Source organism: Pygoscelis adeliae, unplaced genomic scaffold, assembly GCF_000699105.1.
Source record: "Pygoscelis adeliae isolate BGI_AS28 unplaced genomic scaffold, ASM69910v1 Scaffold137, whole genome shotgun sequence".
Lineage (NCBI taxonomy): Eukaryota > Metazoa > Chordata > Aves > Sphenisciformes > Spheniscidae > Pygoscelis > Pygoscelis adeliae.
The window spans coordinates 149372-170265 of record NW_008825099.1 but is presented as its reverse complement, the minus strand read 5'-3'; the positions used below and the strand labels follow the sequence as shown (position 1 = coordinate 170265).

General features: G+C 46.8%; 2 protein-coding genes across 2 annotated transcripts in view; both read right to left on the bottom strand.

Moving 5' to 3' along the window:
• CHGB (chromogranin B (secretogranin 1)) overlaps positions 1-20894 on the bottom strand; it is a 79885-nt gene that overhangs the window by 17161 nt on the left and 41830 nt on the right. The gene's annotated exons all lie outside the window — the stretch shown is intronic.
• LOC103919570 (chromosome unknown open reading frame, human C20orf196) overlaps positions 14166-20894 on the bottom strand; it is a 42432-nt gene continuing 35703 nt past the window's right edge. The window contains exon 2 of the mRNA XM_009327097.1: positions 14166-15712. Within this exon, the coding sequence (XP_009325372.1) occupies positions 15192-15712 (521 nt within the window). The 3' untranslated portion in view covers positions 14166-15191. The remainder of the gene's footprint in view (positions 15713-20894) is intronic.

The window sequence follows — 20894 nt, the reverse complement described above, 5'->3', positions numbered from 1 at the left end:
CCCCTCTCCCCCAACATTTTTTTAAAAATATGCAATTAACCATGCTGGTAACTTCACTGGTGAGGAAGTTTGGGGCTTGTGCAGTAGACTGTAAAACAGGATGGAAATTTCTTTCAGCAAGCAAAATGCTGACTTAGGCCCTTGTATTTTGAGTGCTGCTTGTCATTAAGCAAAAATTACTTCTACAGTTGCCTTTGCACTGCAAATAATTTCATTTAGGCAATGAAATGGCCCCATTCAATGTTTCGGCCTGCATTTTGTCAACTGTGTGTGTTCCATTTAATATTTACAGACTGGGGCACTAGTCTGGCTTACTTAGTAATTCATTTCTTTAAATATTTATAGCACTTTCACTCTCAGCAAGGGATCTGTATGGTAAGAAAATATTGTTCTGTGGTTGAGAGTGTCGTGGAAATTTCAGAGGCAAATTTCAATTTTGTAAGATAAAAATATATAGATTTCTGCAACAGACTGTAACGATTTCAAAGGAAACTTTTTATTGCTGAACAACGTATGTACTGAAAAAAAAAAATCCCATTATGCCCTTGCACATAATTCCAGACTGAAAACACAGTGCTGAGAGATGTATTTCATGGCACCGGTACTCACACAGCAAAAGGAATCACGAAAGAAATTTTCAATCACCTCTTTTCAATTGCCACTGGCACTAAAAACAGAAACCCAGCTGCAGAAAGACCCTATGAAAGAGAGAGCAAAACTTGCAAAATGCAAAAGGAGTTTTTGCTAAGATCTCTTCCCACTAGAAAATCCTTTTTTTCTTTTGTACATCCTGATTTTAAGACTTTTAGGCTCTCTTTGTGAAATGTTGTGTGCTTATAAAAAAGGCTTAAGAGGCTTAATTTTAAAGGCAGCCTTGGGAACTGAAAATACCTGGCAGATACTCTGTCAGTGTAAATTTGACTAGTTCCATCGACTTCAGAGACTACATTCAAATGATACCAGCTGAGAGCCAGGACCAGAGAGCACATCCCTGGCCTGTCATTTTAGGCTTTGCCATAGATGCGTGCATTTTCAGGCATTCCCTCCTGGGTAAGACGATAACTACCTATATTTGTGATGTAGGGACAATTTTCCAGAGGCAAATGGTAGTTATAATTCCTCTGCAAAATGCCATACGGACAAGGTGGGGCCTGTCAGGGATGTTGCCTTCCTCGCACACAACCCCTCCATTCACTGGACACCACCATCCTGCTCCTGAGTTTTTTCCAGTCTCATGTCCCCCATTATGACTCCAGGGACCTCAGATAACTCATCCCGACAGCAAGGCAGAGGAAGCAGAGGAACGACATTTCAGTGCTGACCTGATGTTTTGCAAAAGACTCTCCCTGCCACTGCAGCATGTCAGCCGGAACAGCAATCCTCCCAGCCTTTGGAAAAGCAGCCACCATAATATGTAAAGTCAGTAGGAATGATCAGTGGGAAAAAGCCCAACAGATAGCGGCTCTGCAAGCCAAGCGGCAGTAACCGCTTCTCCTTGCAGGAAGAGTGTCCAGAGTTTGGCTCCCCAAAAGCGAAGGCTTTCAAATGCAACCTAAACCTTCCCTCCAACCTTGCAATAACCAAGAAAGCACCTTCACAGGGATAATCAGAATCTTTTCAGAGTAGAAGAGCTATTCTGCAAGAGGCAGAATTAATGACATAAATTCAATGATTTTTAATGTGTCCCCTTTCTCCCTAGGGATCCCAGCTTACTCCTGCATCCCAGCCTGGCCATCCACCTGCTCCAGTGCCCTGTCCCCACCTCCCTCCCTGTTGTCCCAACCATTTTGGTTGGGCATGGTGCCGTCTGGAGCTGTGCAAGTACTGATCAGCTGACAGGACAAGTACTGAGTGACTGGCTGGCAGGATGGACATGAGCTGACCTACTTAATTGTCTTTCCCTCAAGGAGGCATTAATTTGGGTCTCTCTTATCTATCCATCTGCCAGTAACATTAATTTAGGTCCTTCTCTTCAAACACGGATGGTCACAAACCTTCTGGCTTTGCTACCTCTGTACAAACAAGCCAGGCAGCACTGGCATACCAAAGCTCCAAGCACAGATCATAGAATCATAGAATCATTAAGGTTGGAAAAGACCTCTAAGGTCATCGAGTCCAACCGTCAACCCAACACCACCATGCCCACTAAACCATGTCCCTAAGTGCTGCATCTACACGTCTTGTAAATACTTCCAGGGATGGGGACTCAACCACTTCCCTGGGCAGCCTGTTCCAATGTTTAACCACTCTTTCAGTAAAGAAATTTTTCCTCATGTCCAATCTAAACCTCCCCTGGCGCAACTTGAGGCCATTTCCTCTCGTCCTATCGCTTGTTCCTTGGGAGAAGAGACCAACCCCCACCTTGCTACAACCTCCTTTCAGGTAGTTGTAGAGAGCAATGAGGTCTCCCCTGAGCCTCCTTTTCTCCAGGCTAAACAGTCCCAGTTCCCTCAGCCGCTCCTCATAAGACTTGTTCTCCAGACCCCTCACCAGCCTCGTTGCCCTTCTCTGGACACGCTCTAACACCTCAACGTCCTTCTTGTAGTGAGGGGCCCAAAACTGAACACAGTATTCGAGGTGTGGCCTCACCAGTGCCGAGTACAGGGGCACTATCACTTCCCTACTCCTGCTGGCCACACTATTTCTGATACAGGCCAGAATGCCATTGGCCTTCTTGACTGCCTGGGCACACTGTCGGCTCATGTTCAGCCGGCTGTCAACAGATGCTACACATGGATCCCATGGCCCCACACCAGGGCCACCACTCTGTCCCTTCTCCAAAGATCTCTCCCTAGTCAGAGAGAGGATGATGGTCTGGCAGAAACTCACCTCCACACTGCCTGGCACTCATTCACTATCCCATCCATCTAGCTGGTCTCGACAAGAGGTTTATGACTTTGTGGCTGCCAGAAAGCAGATATTGGGTTCCTGTTGTGCTCCCTGGAGAAGCACCAATTTTCAAGGAGCAGCACTTGCCGCAAGCAGCGGGGTTCACTACAGCTGGCACCTGGCAGCCTACGGGCAGGACCAGGCAGAGAGCAACAGGCATCTTTGCTGACATTCAAAATCCCATCACACACGTCTGCCTTGGCAGCTTTCCAGCCAAAAACTCTTGCCATGTGCTGCAGGGCCCCAGTCAGGGATGTAGAGCCAGAACACAGCCTGCCAGTGAATATAGAAAAAAAACTCTTTCAAGATTAAATGTCCTCACAAGGTGGAAACCAGCAGATGCCAAGAGCCATGACCTGTTATCCAGGGGTACTAATGTGGGAACCTGCCACCACTGCCCTCTCCAGACTTTGCAAAGGTGGCGTTGACCAGCTGGGAGCCCAGCTCCCATGGGAAGGGGGTGGTGACAGCTCTCCCCGGGGTCCTTAGCACCTTTGCTGCCATTTGTGTTGGGCAGCAAACAACACGCCTGGTCCTCCGGCCTGTCTCTTGAAAAAGCAAGTGTAGGACATACTCCTTGGCACAATCTGTCTGGATTTCCAGTCAGCGGCCATGCCTGCTCCCTTGGGCTTGGCCCCATATCTCAGCCTTAAGCAATGCCCCAGGGTTTCCTCAGCCTTTCTGCTGGCAGCCAGTGCTGGCCACGCTCAGACAGGAGGTACTCAGGGGTGACTCAGTCCAGCCACTCCATGTGACATTTGAAAGGCTGAGAAGAAAGCATTTTAAACACTCTGGGAGGAAAAAAAGATACATGCTGGTGCAAGCCCTGACGAAAGGCCCAGCATCCAGTTGTAGCCCTGGGGGTGGAGAGGTGATGCAGCGGGAAAAACAGAAAAAGTGACCCTGAAAGAGACCTCTGCTACCCTGGACATGGGGAAGAGCAAGCCATAGCGGGTGGCTTCGCCAACTCTCACACGAGGCATACTGAGCCTGCAAAGTGTCATGCCCTGGCTTTGGGAAGAGACAGTTCTCGCACACCTCCTCCTCCATGCAGACCCGTGTCAGGCGGCCACCTCAGGGGAGATATTTCAGCTTAAATGGGTCAAGTGTGGCGAACTTACACTGGGAACAAAATTAATAGCACACTTTCGTTCAAGGTTAGGAGCACCCAATGCTCCCTAGCCAGTGTGTATGGGTGACTGTCCCACCCAGGCTGAGCAGCCCTGAGGACAGCCTGGGACCACCCCAGCCCACAGGCTACTCTTGGTTGCAGCCTGATGGATATTGCTGCCAAAAATAGCCAATCCCTCCTTGCTAAGGGCATCGCGCCTCCCTCGCTCCCAGCCCCAAAAGCGCGGCCACGCAGTAGATCCCTATCACGAACTGCCACCCCCTCCAGGGCCTCGCAAGTGGGGCTGGTTCAGCCTTAATAACATTAGCAGCCTTGTTCCTTGCTCAGAGGACATGGCTGTCGAGGATGCCTGCGGCACTCAAACCCTGAACAAGAAGCATCTGCACTTAATCAGCTTCATTTATTTCTTGTGGCAGGCTGGGCGCTGATGCCATCTCCTTTCATCGAGTACCAGCGCTGCAGAGGCACCTCACAGTAGCGGGAACAGGAGGAAGGGGCCCAAAAATTGTTCCTACCCTTGTCCAGCACACCACTGGATTTTGAGCCTGATCCACCGCTGCCTCTGGAAAGACTCCCCTAGTCTTCAAAATAGCTCTTAGCCACAGCCTGTGTCTCCTCATCCCAGATTTTTTTTTCCTCAGTAATTCACATGCAATACCAGACAGTCAGCATTAACACTCAGGGAGACAAAAACCTAGATGTGGGACTTGTCTGCACACACACACATTTCTCATCACTCCACGTGGTACTCACCTTGTGGTAACCTCTTTCTGCTTCCAGCACCGATACGTCTCAAAACTAAAACCAACCTTTCCATACCAAAGTGAGAATTCAGATCACACACCCCCCCCCCAGAAAACCAAAACAAAGCAGCTCCCCTATAAATCCAGCCATCCTGCAGAGGGAAGAAGTGCTTTGAGAATATGTAGAGAGTTATTCCACGGCCACCTTCAGCTGTGCCCTGACTGACTTGGCCCCCAACCCATGCCCAGAGCAGCGATGCTCCCTTAGGGACCCCCCAGACCCAGGGAGGACAAGGGGACAAGGACGTGAAAACACGCTGGCCTCACAAAGCACACGCTGAATCACTTCTCAAACAAGGGGGCCTGGATCACAGACACAAAACCATATTATTTCAACCTCTAACTGCAGCCTTTTTAGGGGAGTTGCTGTTAGCCAAAGATGTGGGTGTAAATGCCCTGTCCTCTCACTCCTCCTTCAAAGCTCTCAGATACCCAGAACAAGCTGCTGGGAACTCAGAACAAACCAGTTTGTGAAGGTCACACTGAAAATGCGTTGCAGGGCATAGCATTGATCTCCCCTATCCCCACCTCAGTATCTTTAATCACAGAATAATCCTGTTTCCCTGGCAGGAGGTGCTGATTTTAGCACCCATTTAGCAGCATTCCCGGCCCATGTACTGCGTCTTACCCAGAAATGCCATCATTACAGATAATGCTGGATAGTGTTACCTGCCCTGAGGTTGACTGACATTTCCCATTACAAGAACCTACCTTCTAGTGCGAGTGAAACTTTCTTCAGTTTGAACTGAGGTGAGATTTTCCATGCCAGATGTTCCTTCCTTACAAGACTTTCCCTCTTAATTCACAGCACCTGCAAATAAATAGGCCATTGCAAAGGCAATTTAAATAAAGGTTTGACCTTTCAGCCATGAGTTTTCTGGCTTTGGTTAGCTCCAGCTACTGTCTTAATCACATCTTATTTTATGCTCTGCATGCTATGTGCCAGTTTTTACTTTTAAGGAAGAAATGCTGGTATATGTTGTTGGCTAATAGATGTGCAGAGAAAAACAGTCATTAGGGAAAGCCTACAGAACAGGGTATTTTTAAAATGAACTTTTGTGTTGTGGGAAAACATATGCCCCACACAAAAGCACCTACACTCAATAATGAAATAGACACATTTATATAGGATGTATACTGCCTGTTGCACACTGATTTTAGCAACCATATGTCCCGATATACCCATGCATACCAAAACACCTCAAACTCCTGGGGAAAGATCCTCCGCTGGTGTAAATGGCCCCAGCTCCATTCACAGGCTGGGAGCTACTTCATTGACACCTGCTGAGGATCTGCTCCGGTACCTGCCTGTCAGAGGAGCTCAGCTCTCTCTGTGGCTGCCTTTCGGCTCCAGGATCGGGCAGGTCGTTGGCATGAATCAGTGCCTCCCACTAGCAGCTGCGTGGGAGGGAAAATAAAAACTCTGTCGGAGTAGGCATCAGTGAGGCCATCGATACCAAACATCCTGGAGGAGGTCCGAGCTGAGGAAAGTGGGGAATGACTTAATAGCAGGAAGATTCATCAAGGATGACAAAATAGTTTGGATCAGGCATTTATGTAAGGTTCGTTTCTGACACTCACTGCCTGCCAGACTTAGTCCAAAGATGACCCCCAAGGCAACCCAGGCAGCTGGTGCGCGTGCACATGCGCAGGGGACTTTGTACCTGCAGCAGCGTGAGTCACCCCTCTGAGACACTGAGGGACGCTGGTCCAGCTCAGCTGCTAAATACCCAAGCCAAAGTGCACACATCTCTAAGGGACCTTGGGTGGGCTTTGGATCTGGGCCACACAGCAGGTAAACCCCTTGGGCACTGGCCGTCATGTCCTCATCGTGTCCTGTGTTCCTCCTACTTGGCAATGACGGATCAGTTTTGGCCTTGCTTGTCAAACCCTATGGGGCTGATGTTATTCCCCATCTTTTACTTCACTTACACATTTCACTTGAAGATCTTGTGGGATCTTGTATACCCACAGCCCTGAAGGGTGTTGTGGGTTTTAGGTGTTGTCCTAGACCAGGCTCGGAGTGCTGCTCCTCTGCTGTGAGCCAGGACACCTTCTTGAAAAAGCAGAAGGAAAAAAAACCTTGGATTTGTTCTGCAGTGGAAGGCACCAAATGCCTTTGCAAAAGCAGCCTCCACATACTACCACAGCGCACAGGGGGATGAACAGAGGTCACAGCAGGGAAGCCCACAGCTCAGTCATGGCTTCCTGGAAATAGCCCTGGGATGTTGCAGGGCACGCAGCTGCAGGGGCTCACACCAGGAGATGGAGGGGAGCTGGGTGGAGGGAACATGGGCTGCGGAGGGGACACCTTTGCTGCTTCAGGCAGGGTCATTGCAACAAGGAAAGAAACAAATGTGACTTGCACATGTGCAACCTTCATAACAGGAATCAAGAGTCCCTGTTCTCCCTTCTGTGCAAATTGCCAGAGCCACAGCAGCATGATTTAGGGAAAGTTGGGAAAATTCCCTCCTACAGCTCTTGAAGTGGGCAGGAAGCAGAGGGCAGGAGGGTGCTGAGAGCACCTGGCATCACCCTGCCCGGCAGCTCTGCCCTGGGATTAGGCAGCCGGCCCCGCTGAGCGGCAAGTCATGCTCGGGCTAGAGCAAGGGAAAAACAACAACTCAGAGGGATGTTTCCTACTGCGCAAAGGCGTCACTTTGCAAGCCATCCTTCCCAGAGTGTGCACACAGAATGGGCAACAGCTAGCAGGAGAGTTTCAAGGAGACTATAACTTTGTGTGCATTTTTTTTCTCAGTGGCTAAATGTTCAGTGGTTACAGCTACATCTGCTTTTGAAAGCTGAACCAAAGCAGCCCGGCTGTCTACTGAGCTCACAGTGGTGGGGCATGTTTGGGTACAAAGTGGTCCAGCATCGCCTGGATCCTCACCTCCAGGGAAACAGGTTATTTCCTGACTTAAATAATGCAGTGGAGAAAAAATAAAATGATGGGGTGGGTCACAGAAGCAAACAAAGCGAATGGAGAGAAACCAACAGCAAAGGGCCTCTGATAAGGAGATAATTCATGCTTCGTTGAGTGCTGAAACCATGGAAAGGTCAAAGCTAAGTCAAGTGCAAGCCAGGCAGAGAGGAAAGCACTTCACCCCCTCAAAAGGAAACACAGTTTCTCAGAGGTTATTGCACAGGCTGGGGAGAAACATACAGAACATGGGATATTTCTGTGAGGACCTCATACCACTCTTGGTACTTAAACATCCAGAAAAAACTGTTCTTTAACTGGAAGGAGCCATCATCTATCTACCATACTTCCAGGCCGCTATTTCAGTCCTTCCAAGGGCAGCTAAGCAGAGTTAGATCAAAACTAATGAGCCTCTGACTGTGTTTCTGTGGCTTCTTCCAGTCATGGAAGGAAAAAAAACACCACCCAAAAGGCAACAGGGCTGAAAATTCTTGAAATACTTGAAATTCAGGGAATAGCAACATGACAGGAGAAGACAGATATTTCACATAGTAACAGATACCCAGATAGTGTAAACTCAGCAGTGTATGAGGGGTCATGGCAGCAGCAAAGCTGGCACATGAACATTGGGACCAGACGTGTCTAAGGGCAGGAACATTTGCACGGGAGTGTTCATCCTTTTCTATACGTAGGGATAGGGCAGAGGGACAGTTAGGTCACTTCAAAAGCATTGGGACTTTGGAGTAAGAGCATGGGCTGATTCATGTCTTTGACTTCAGAAGAGGTGAAAAATAACCACAGTGCAAGGCCTTTCTGTATGTAACTGCTACAACTATCTGAACTTATATATCCTAGATATAGATTCCCTCCCATCCCAGGAGGGAATTTCAAGCTTCATGAACTTTCATTTGTTTTCTAGGAAGGTGCCCCAAGCAACATAATTTCTGGTTTTATTCACAAAAGCCACAAGTTTCCTCTTCTTCATTTTCCAACAAGTGTGGGGGCTCTGCCGGTGAAGGCAGTGAACCTAGAAGTGCTTTGCAGTAGCATTTCCAACCATGCAAAGAGAATCACTTTGGCCAACTACTTCCAAACCGCATCCCAGGATGCCAGATTATCACCCACCTAAAGAAGCACTGAACTGAGAGTTATCCCCTATCCATTCTCCTTGTAGGTAATTTACCCTTCCTCAGAACTTGGCCTCTCAATCACCTACCGTGCAAATCAGCGTGGACACAGGAATCAGACTCATACTCCAAAGAATCCAAATACAGTTAAGAAAAAAACCCTCTCCTCTAGACAAGACCTGCATCAAATTTATCACCTGCTCCAGAGATGTTTATTCCAAGGGGCTCTGTCTTTGCCCTTCCTTTTGTCTCAGCATGAGACACACATCTATTTTTGGCAGGCTTATTGGCATGAGCTGAATATTGTATCTGGAAGTGAGCAGTGCACAGAAGAACTACAGGCGCTCCTGACCGTGAGGGGCACAAACTTTTCAAAAGACTGCGTGTTTCAGTAGCATAGAGCTTACCACGTCCTCTGAGAGATGCCAGCCAAGATTTGTAGATGTGAGTCACAATCCAAATTTTTCAGCTGCATCCAGCCTGGTCTGTTCTGCCTATGTTGCTCTTTAAAACCAAACAGTTTCATGCTCTCCTCTGCCAGTATCTATCTTCATGCTCTTTCAGCAGCCGCCTATTCTCTGTTTTGTCATTGCTTGCATCTCATTTCCTAAAGGGTTGAAGAGTAATGAGTCCTCTTATCCCTTTTCTTGCTGCATCAGAAATTTCTAGTAAGAAAACTGGCATGTTAAAGGTGGTGGCTGTGCAGCCCCAAGGGCCCAGAGGAGCTGAAGCAGAAGCATGACCTCTCCAGAGGCACCTCGCCTCCCCTCTGGCTCCCGATGTATAGAGAAGCAGCACAATCCCCCCACAGCGGGACCCCAGATTAACTTCCTGCATGGACACGCACCTTCCAAACTAAGATTGCCTCATTTTGCCATAATTTAAAACCCTTAACAACAAATGAACAGCTATTCCCTTGAATGTGTTCTAAATCTCATTCAAAAAGCAGATAAAAAGATGGCAGCTCAGGTTTTTCCAGGCCCCAGGAGGAGCACCCTGTGTGCACTCTTTCTCCTCAAAGCCCCAAAGAGGGGTCCAGGCAGATACCTCACATTTGTTATGAGTGAGGAAGGCCACATCTGGCTCTGGGGCTGATCTAGGGTCAGACAGAGTCCATTAGGACTTCTTTTCTCTTCCATCAAAACCCAGCAAGTATCTCTCAAACATCAGTAGGAGCAGGACTCTCCTAAAGAACAAGAACCTCATATTTTGCTCTGAGCTTTCTTTGTGGAAACTGTATGGGTTTGGCTTTTTTTTTTTTTTTTTTAAATCTGACTAGGAGACCAGGTGGTTTTAGAGCTAACCCAAAGCACAGACCAATTTATCACCAAACATAACACAGCAACTGAAGAGATTCAGATGCAGTCCTCTGACTTCTCCAGCTCTCTCTTTCTCGGAGGTTATTTCCCTTAAAATGGCAGTTAAAAGGTCTTGCACAGCAACTCATATTTAACTGTGTGGAACAGCATAAATGCTGGCGAAAAATTATAAGCAACAACATCTGATTCACACTGAAGACCTTCCTTCCTCCCTGTACATCTTTAGCAATAGCTCCCTACGTCTGTCAGTATTAATGACCTTGTAGCTGTGACAGATCTGTGGTGGTTAAGCAATGCGAGCTGGCAGGGAGAGGCTAGTACTGTTACTGTAATTATTGATAGCACGCTCAATAGCACGTTTGTTATTTCCAGCTCTATCTATTGCTGAAGCAGTTGGTATTACCCTTCTCCATAATTTTTGCCTGTAGGATGCTTTTCTCTGGATTCTGACAGACCAGCACCTGCGGATATATTTACTACTACAGAAATTATGCTGGATCCTCATCTCAACTCCTTTTTTTCCCCTAGCACCATTAACTTGAGTAGCTAGGGGAGCAGCTGAGGGTCTGCTCCAATATTTTGTGTGCCCTCCAGCACATGTACAATACCCCTGCCATAAAAGCAGGCAAGCAACACATCAAGCAGAACCACCAAGAAGCCAGATGTATCAGTTTCACAATCACTCAAGGACAGCAACCTAAACCCAGACAGTCCCAGTATAAATCTATTTGCAGAGAGAGATTGCACCAAATTCAAAGATCTTGGCCATAATTTGCAGCCAGCTGGGCAAGCAGGGCCTCTTCCTGCTCTGGTTAAAGTCAGCAGCCAAATTTCCATTGCCTTTGCTGGAAACACCCACAGAGCACAGCAGCTGTGCCAAACTGCCAGGGGCAGCAAGGCAGGAATAGCAGCCCCATGTGAAACTGCAGCAGGGAATCTGATGTGCACGAAACACAAACACCCATGCTGGGATTTGGCCAGCGCGGAAAGGGAACAGATGAGAGGTCTCAGCAACTGAGCTGGCAGAGTAAGAGCTATCTCCAAACTGAAATGCTGAAGATCAAATCTTAAAACTGGTGCAAGCGGTGTGGCTGTACTGGAGTAACTGCATTAGCTGAGAACCTTGATGTTGACCTTTGAGATCTCAACCGTCCTTTCTTCTTTCTTCTTCACCCATATGCTGTCACCTTCTGTACATCCCTTCCTCTTGCTCTCTGTGTTTCCTTGAACATGTCCACATTGGAGAATGAATGGCTTCCCCAGTCAGCGAGCAACATCACAACAGCAAACCACCCCTTCAGTGGACAAACCAGTGGGTGGAAAACATGCACAAAGGCACACGTCTGCCTGGCAGAGGGAGTAAAGCAGCAAAGAAGCCACCAAGCCAGTAGATAGGAGGCCTCCAAGAGAGAGACCTTAAGTGGTTGTGTGGGGGTTCACTGCTCTGTTGCTGACTGACATCAGGCTCTCTGGGCTCAGAGAGATCTGTTTCATTTTAAAGGGAAAGCTCCTCCAGGGATCTCATTAGCATCATCATGAAAGACAGAAAGGAACTGGAGGTTGGTGGAGGGGTGATGGTGGGGAGGGAAACAGGACAGAAGCGCTGTCCTGTCAAGCTGCATTTAAACTGGCAGAGGAAGGAGCCTGGGAGCGCTCTGCCCTGTTGGGACAGTCTTGCTGCCCGAGGGAAGGGCTGCCTCCTTACCCTGTCTGCAGGGTGAGTGGCTGGGGGGGGGGGGGCACATTGGGGGGGGGAGGCCACATTCAAGACAGCAGCCACTCAAAAGCTCAATCCAAGGCACCTACTCACCCACCTGCACTCATGGGGCAGTTTTCCCCCTGCCAAATCCCTCCTCTTTCTCCCTGTGCTCTCACTCTTCCTGGGGTCTGTCCTGCTCCTCTCTCCCATCGGTGACTGGACACCATTGTTTGAGGGGGGCAGCAGCTCTGGCCAAGTTTGTGCCTCCACAACTGGCAGCAGAAGACAAGGCACCCGTGGTTGTGTTTGCAGTGGTGGGAGGCGCATTAGCATTGTAACACACCCGTCCCACTCTGCAATGCTGAGGACTGGTTTGACACAGGATCCTGGCAGCCCTACGCATTTTAAGCTGATTGCTCCTTGAAAGCTGCTTCCACCTTTCTGAAGACTCCATTGCAAGAAGGGAGTGAAGTAGTCTATGAAAGAGCAGTTTAGTGGATCCAGAACACGGGTAGATTCCCCTCTATTAGGCTGAGAAAAGTCACAAAAGCAACACACAAAAAAAGCTAAGAACCCACAAAAATAGGAGGGAAAAAAAATCCAACTTTGTTAATTCAAAGCTTACTTTTAACTGCAAATCAGCTTAAGAAATTCAAACAGACGTAAGTTAGGCCCCTTGCTGTTGCTCACCAGAGGTAATATTCATTGTTACAATTTCTTCTATGTAGCATCATAAAATGCCAAATAGGACTGTGCTTCTTTCAAGTACAGCCCGTTCAAAGCAATTGGTGAGCCTTGCTTGGAACGCTTGGCAAAGGAGAGGGATGCATTCATCTCCCCATGTCTTAAAGAAATCGAGGAGAGATGTTTGTCAAGGGAATGAGTAATACAAATGGTTTGGCTTTCAGCAGACTAGGAAATACATACAGCAGGTTCCAGCACAGGTTTGTAAAAAATTAATTAGCAGTGAGTGGGAAAAGGAGTGATGAGTGTTATTCTCTGTGCTGCAGTCTTGTTTAACTTAATAAAAGTGACTGAACTATAAGATCCCAGTGAAACACCTCCTAAAATTAAGTGTTTCTCCAGAAATGGAGCTCTTTGTTTCACAGTAGCTGTGATCAGGTATTCTAAACTCTATCATGTTTCGGCTCCTAACACCAGATATCTGACAACACTGTCAGACACCTCTAAACATTTAGCTTGTTTTGTTATCATTAAAAATCAATGGGATTTTGGAGCCTAATTTATCCAGCTGAGCTCTCCTCCGCTTCTGTAAGCACCTAAAATATGAAACTCTGCCATAAAATAATTAGGTTTATTCTAAATTTTAATGAAAATCTAACAATAAAAGTTTGGAGAAGACAAAGCTCAGAATTTTTCTAGAAGGTTTCTTTGACCTGCAAGCCCCCCAAGCAAGCTGTGAAACAAAGCAAAAACTACATCAAAGCAGTGGGCCTGGCAACCCTCGTAAGAACTACCACATAACTATCTTCTCCCCCCAAGTGTCTCTTTTAGAGCCTGATACATCATTCAAGAAGAGAACATTTATAAGAATAACTGCAGGCAGTAAAGCATAACTTTAGTGACTGACACAACCTGTCCAGAGAGGGATCGGAAGCTCTGCTTGCTCCTGGTTGACCACTTCAAAGGGCTCCCACATGCTGAGTAGAGGGGCCTGAATTGCAGCCTTGCGCGACAGCAAGCACCCTTCCCACCAAGGCTTTGACAGAGGGAGCCCAGGTCTGCATCCCTCACGCAGCTGTTTTCCTTGGGATTCACTCCCAGTTTCCACAAGCACAAAGCAAAGGAGAATTAGGCCTGCCAAATTCCTAGTGATGCATCAGACCCAGAGCACTTTAAATTCCCCAGGTGGCAGTGACCAAAACCAACTGCTGGGAATTAGTCCTTCAGGTCACCTCTTAATGTCATAGGGCAAGTTGTCACCACAACTCAAGCTGGGCAACCAGTGCATGGGGACAGTTCCCACTGCAGCCAGTGGTGATCTTGCCAACTAAACTCAGAGCAAGAAAGTTCTGGGTATAAACAGCAGCAGAGCTTGTTAGAAGAAGCAAACCTTTGCTGTAACCAACCAACGCCAGATGATCCCTACTGGAGAGCAACCACCTCCATGGTTCAAACATCTCACAGAACATTTTCCTTCATCCATCAACACACCAGGAAGGTAATCACAAGGTCTGGTGCAGGGCCAACAAAGATAATAGAGCAATGAGATAAGAGCAAATCCAAAGATAACTCAAGCAATGAGCATTGGCTTCCTCTCTGTGAAAGCTCTGGGCTCAGACCCCATGGTAGCAGAAATCAGCAGGGGCTAATGGGTAGGGAGAGAGCTGGAGAAAGCAGCATTGCCTCTACTGAATCAACCAAGTGACCCACAGTCTTGGGCATGCTGAGATGTGAGCTCTGCTTTTCCTAGATACTCTGCATCTTACAGCAGGCAGCTACCAGGGCAGCTGGCACCAACTCTGCAGCTTCCCTATGGACACCTCTGCAGAGCCTTTGCTCATGAATCTATTTCAGGTTGCTCTTAAACCAGCTCATATAGATAGGAAAAAATCCCCAGTCTGTTCAGCTGGTGCATTTGAAGTGTTAGAAACATCACTAAGGCGATAAAGCTTTTCTTTCTCTTTTTTTATCCCTCCTGTTAAAAAAAATAACCTGCTCAGAAGCTATATTTCCTCTCTCTCTCATGCACACACACACTTTTACTGTTGAAAAAGCTCACCCGCATTGCAATCATGACCTGTGGGATCATATGCCTGTAGATAAACACACACAGCTATCAGGCACCCCTGTGGAGGCATAGGCATTACAGTATCAGTCAGGTACAGATCAAAATCTTAAGTTTCCTCCCTAGGTCTGGGGTGTATCGTGCCAAGCTCATTCAATCAGTCTGTTATAGTCAACAGCACTTGGACATCCATGCCTACACAGGGGCTAAATTTGGGCTGGGCCTCTGTTCAGCTGGGGTAGGGATGTAGGTCAATTTAAAAGCCTGGTATGTAGAAATCATCACATTAGATGTCCCAGCAACAGACATTGTATCACACATCACCCATCCTGATTAGTCAACACACCCCAAGCAGTTACACGGGGACCACAGATGCTCCTTATGTGGTGCTGCCCTGCAGAGGCCAAGGTGGCAAGGTCTGATCCAGATGAACCTGTCCATGGAATATGTGGTGTTGAAGGTGGTGCTAAGAGGAACAGCGTCTTTCCAAGAAAGTCACCTCTTTTCAGAGTGAAAGCCATGCTCCAATGACAGAAACAAACCAGCATCTTGCTCACTTCTCATGTGGCATGTCAGGGCTATGTTCTGTCCGTGTTTCTTTCAAGAGGAATTGCAAGACGTCATCTGAGAGTCCGGGTGTTCTCTTTCTGTCTTCTAAGACAACTTGTCCCTCAGCTGGCTTTGAAAAACAAGTAGTAGTGGGGTGATTTGGAAAGATCTTACACCCATCTCTGTTCAAGACCACCTGGGCCATTTGCAAGCAACGTGATGTATACTTTGTTCCATCCCGGTTTGCTAGCTCTGAAATCTTCTGCGACAGACACCGTGATGCAGCCTCATAGGTGGGATCCATTCTGTCTGGCCGTTTTTTGCAATACATTTTGTAGAAGCCATCAAGACATTTCCTGACACTGGTATCTTCCGCACTATCATGTTCATACATCCATGAGAGAGCAGCATCATTAGGTTCAGTGGGCTCACACAGCCCCGCTTTTGGATAACATCTCACGTTTGTTTTCTCAGAGCCTCCAGCAGAAAAGCTTGCAGGAACTGCAGAGGGTAAATCGTTCTCTCCTGCAAGCACAAGATCAGTGAAACTCATTAGTCACCAGGTCAGCCCTGTGGCAAAATCTTTTTTTGTCCCCCCTCACTGCAGTCTGGCAAACAGGCTCTGTGCAGGAGTGAGCTAAGTACTGCTTTAAACTTGGCTGGACTGCCAGAGGGGCTGGCTGCATAGATTCATACAACATGGGCTGTATTTGGGGATCTCATAGTTGTCCCAGCCTCACCCTACTGCAGTGATTGAACCTACTTGGTAGTATGCACCTCCTAGTTCCTTTCAATCATACTTCCAAAAAGGTGGAAATTGGGATCTTCTGCTGTTGGGAGACAACAGCTGACCCACAGGAAAGTCTAGTTTGCAGCTGAAACAGTTCTGCCTGTTTCCTTTTTTCTCCCTTTGTCCCTGGGTCTAATTCTTCCCTTTTCATAGTTCTCAATTTTACTCCTACAGCACAATGTGCAGTCCTGTCCCTCAGCTTTCAGCCAGATCTAAAGCCTCGAAACCAACACTGTTATGGTGACTGCATAGAGTCTGGGAATGAGGATTGCGAAAGTCCCATTTTTGCAGCCCAGCTGCACTAAACACTCTTCCCACATCCTGCAGGAATTTTTATAGATAACATTTATGTAAAGGCCAAGGACTCATTCTTGTCTAGCTCTTCTCCTCCTTCCTTACTGACCCACATCTCTGGATAACAGCCAGGGCTATGGTTCACTTCTGCTCCAATGCAATCAAGGGGGATGCTTTGTACTTGCACATAATTAACACAGCATCAGCACAGGGACTCTTGGCAATGACGTGACCATGATGATTAGCAAGCCACACACAGCTTCTAGTATGAAAAGCCTCCATAAAGGGACCTTGAATTGGGCTCTGGTACCCAGGGAGTGCCTCTAACTGCAATCTCATCTCCAAGCCCGCCATGCCAGCCAAACACCTGAGTCACTGACAAGAAAATTTTCCAGGGCTCAGCCAGAGGTTGCACAGCCGTCATCTGCAAGTTACATAAGCAGGACGCAGGGAGTCAGAAAATAGCTTGGTCTTTTCTAATTCTGCGAAATATGAAGCAGAGTGCAGTCCTTCATTTTGATAAGAGACCATGTTCAAAGGAAATCTCAGTGCGGTGGCAGAAGGCTGTTCTTTCCTTCCCAGTACACAGAGTTACCCTCCCCTTCCTGAGTGGTCAGAGATTCATTAAACTGAAATTAAGACGTCTGTGCAGCCATACTGTAGATTGCTTCTTTCTTCCTCTCCCTACTTTCTATCTTTGATCTTTCTTTTCAATTTCACTTCATCTCCGATTCTGTAATTTTAAATAGAACTTTTCTTCCTCTTGCAATGTGTCATTTCCAATGCAGCACAAAGAAAAGCTTAGTGGCCTTCTTTTAACATTGATATATGCCATCCGAGTAGCAAATCAGAGCTAATCAAAGAGAACAGGACCATTTTGCCTCAATAATCTCTCAGCCTTGGTGCCTAAGTTAAGTTAGAACTGAAGTCTCGTGCATCTCTAATAATTCAATCAAATGGCACTTGCGCTCAGACTCCTGCGGCAATTGCAAACCCCTGTGCCGTACTGTCATCTTGCTACTTCTTACGCACAGCTCACAGACATATTTTGTAAAAGAGCAGCAGCTGCCTCCAGCTACAAATCTCAACCCTACATGATCCAGGAAGAGCAAAATCTTGTTGGTTTCATGGTGTCAGGGGAGACCTTTGCAATGCTGCTCTGCCTTTCTCCCGCAATCTGAGATTGGATATTAGGAAAAATTTCTTCACTGAAAGGACATTACTGAAAACCCTTCACTGAAAGGGTTATCAAGCACTGGAACAGGCTGCCCAGGGAAGTGGTTGAGTCACCATCCCTGGAGGTATTTAAAAGACATGCAATGTGGCCCTCAGGGACACCATTTAGTGGTGGACTTGGCAGTGTTAGGTTAATGGTTGGACTGATGATCTTAAAGGTCTTTTCCAACTTAAATTATTCTATTCTATTCTATTCTATTCTATTCTATTCTATTCTATTCTAAGCTGGTATGACTTATAAAGCAGCCATCCTCTGTTGAAGCACAATCCACCAAAGAAGTCACTTGTAAGTATTTCAGGGGTATATTTTGGGGTTTGATTAGTCAGAAAGTACTCAATTAAATTATTGGGAGAACAGTTTTCTTTCAGTTACTGATTCAAATTTATGTATCTCTATTTTTCAACAGTAGGCCCTATCCTCTTAGTGGATTACTTCTCCAGCAAAGACTTCTTAAGGCAAGACACGAAAAGTTAGATGCAGAATTCCCAGAACCAATCTGTATCCCACGAGGTTGCACCTTTCCTCAGCTTTCCTGACAATTTCCCAATACCTTCTCAAACTATGTGCCAAGACTAATCTTTGCAAATACACTCAATCTTTTCCTCCCTAAAAGATATCAGTCAAGGTAGAGGCCCTTCCTCAACACCCTCTAAAGAGCTGATATTGCTGTTGTAATGCACAAATCTCCAGAATGACTTATAAACCACGGGGCACAAGCCCAGTAGCTGGATGCCTGCAGGGTCCAGAAAGAGCTTCTCAGCTGGGGCACACATACAGAACACAAGCACACCACATAGGCCACCAAATGTGCTGCTAAAGTCAAAGGCAGCATTAAACTTATCAATCCCTTTCCCCTCTCCATGCACCTACACCCCTCAAGAAAGCTGGGATTCCCTCATAACACACAGCAGCGTTGCTTCAAAGCTTAGACCTCTCTGGCCAGCTGTCAGCAGCGGGAAAAGTGTAGTTTTGTAAACTCTTTATCCTTCCATGGCAAACTTAACAACACAGCTGTCACACACCTTTGTCTTGGCTTGACCCACCACCTACAGAAGTCAATGCAAAGATGAGCAGGGCTGAAAACTCCCACTGCATTCGCCTGAAATGGAGTTTCATCACCAGAGAATCTGGCCCAAATTATTTTTAGCAATTTTCACTCATTTATACTACCAAGCATGTGTTAAAGAGGGGGAGAAAAAAAACCAACAACAACAACAAAAGAAGTCCCCCAAACTGCAACAGGTCATTACTCATGTCTTGATTTCATTCTCACATGATGGATAATCATCAGTAAGAATGTACATTATTTCATCTGTGCCTCCACTCCAGGCTAATTGAAGTTCAGCATTTGCAGCTTATTAGTAAAAGACCTGGGGGCTGATAAAAGGAGGTTCTTTGTGTTTATAAACCTGCTGATGAAAATTTAAAGTCTCCATCTGGTACAAGAACATAACCCTACCGCCCGAAGCACACAACCAAATCCTGCTTTGGACTTGGGCCACTTTCAGTGGTGCAACAACACTGCAATATTATTATTTGCACTTTCCAAAAGCAGCAAGCAGCTCATGTAGCAGTTTGAGTCTGTATAACTGTGTTCAAGCACATACAGTCAGAGTATAAAATAAGACATCCCTCAAACAGCAGAGCTCCGACACTGCTGGCTTTCTGGGAAAAGAAATCCCCCCCAATTCAGGTGGGCAGCAATCCCTGAAGCTGCTAGTGCTTCATTAGAGCTGGTGTTGCTGTGATCTCTGTCTCTGCCCCTTGCAGGGGCTTAGCTGGATGCCAGCAGCTGCTAATTCTCTAGTTACAACACCTGTAGCTGGATTTGTCCAAGCTTTCTGCCCTCTCCCACATTGTCTGACTGCCTTCTGGGGACCCTGCTTGTAGGACATGTGGTTCCCCTCCTGCCTAGTCCACAAAGGCCCATCCTATTAGTCTGGGAGACTTACACTTTAGATCTGAGTATGTGAGAGCTAAACCACAGTGTTTGTCATCAGCAGTTCTGTGAAAAGGGCAATCACATCACTTGTTTTAGGGCAGGAATCATTTGCCCTAGGGCTTAGGAATGACTCATCCCTGGTACGAATGGAGCTCAAGTCCAAGCCTACCAAGATGAATGCCAATCCCATACCCACCCCAGAGCTGCTCTGGTGCTCTCAGGTGTTGGACACTATTGGAGCAGCCACGTTCAACAAGGGCACCAAGCCCTTGTTGTCTAAATGGTTCAAGCCCTTGACCCCTTTCAACCATTTGATTGATCACATACTGTGGGTAACTTGGAGAAAGGGCTGAATTTCTCTGTGTGCCTCTATTGTGCCACCCTAAACAAGGACCAAGAGAACTGAGACTGAGAAAAGTGAATCATTTTTTTGAACAGAACTAAATTAATCTGGAGACATACAAATTGCCCTTATGTTCACAGTAGTGATTGAAGTTCAACCAGATGTTGGTTAAATGATGCTAGAGCACATCCCTATATTGTAAAGTCTATGACAGGACTGTTATCCTGCTCAGAGTGATAGAGATTATTTAGGTACTCAACTCTGAGATGGTGTACTGAGAAAACATGTGTCTGCTTCCTGCTACAGCCATACTGCTGGCGGTGAAAGCCCGAAGAGACCATTAGGATCAGCTTGTCTGAAGAAATGTCCCTGAACAAAGATTACCAGAGAACTGAGCAACACAGCTGTGGAAAGGAAAAACAAAGGAAAGGAGAGCACTAGATGAGAGAAACTCTTTCCTTGAGTGAGACTATACCAAAAGTCATCAATACTTTACCTACTCTCCCTGGGAGTAGATGGGGCTGAGCATAACTGAACACAGCTTTTTTTTGCAGTAGCTGAAGAGCAGAAGCAGGAGACATGTTCTAGTTGGGGAGACAAACTCCAGCTACGGACTCCCCTGTCAGAGCTTAAAATACTACTTTGCCCGAGGCACCACCATGATTTTATGCCAAGTTCAAGATCTGCAAGAGGCCACAGATCCTGCCTCTTGGCACATCACAGTTAATTGGTGCTCCCAAACTTTTTCGCAGAGAGGAAGACAAAAGACTCTCCTCTGTCAGTCACAAAATCAGCCACTCCTTGCCCTGGACACCCCACCTGCCCTGGACACTGCCACCTGTATCTCAGTGTGCTCTTTCTACTCACATGAGTCTTCTCCCCACTGTGACTTGTTACAGTTAAAGTCAACACATTCTCGACATCCATAGGCAACGATGAGTCATACGAGAAGGACAAAAGTTACCAGTTGTTTTGGTTGATGGTACCCATTAAAAAGGGCCATTCAGAAGTTCTCACAGATTGTATTATTTCTATTTTCCCATCAACCTGCCAGGATGTACCTGGGGTGAAAGCAATCATGCACAAATAAGAAATGGTCCC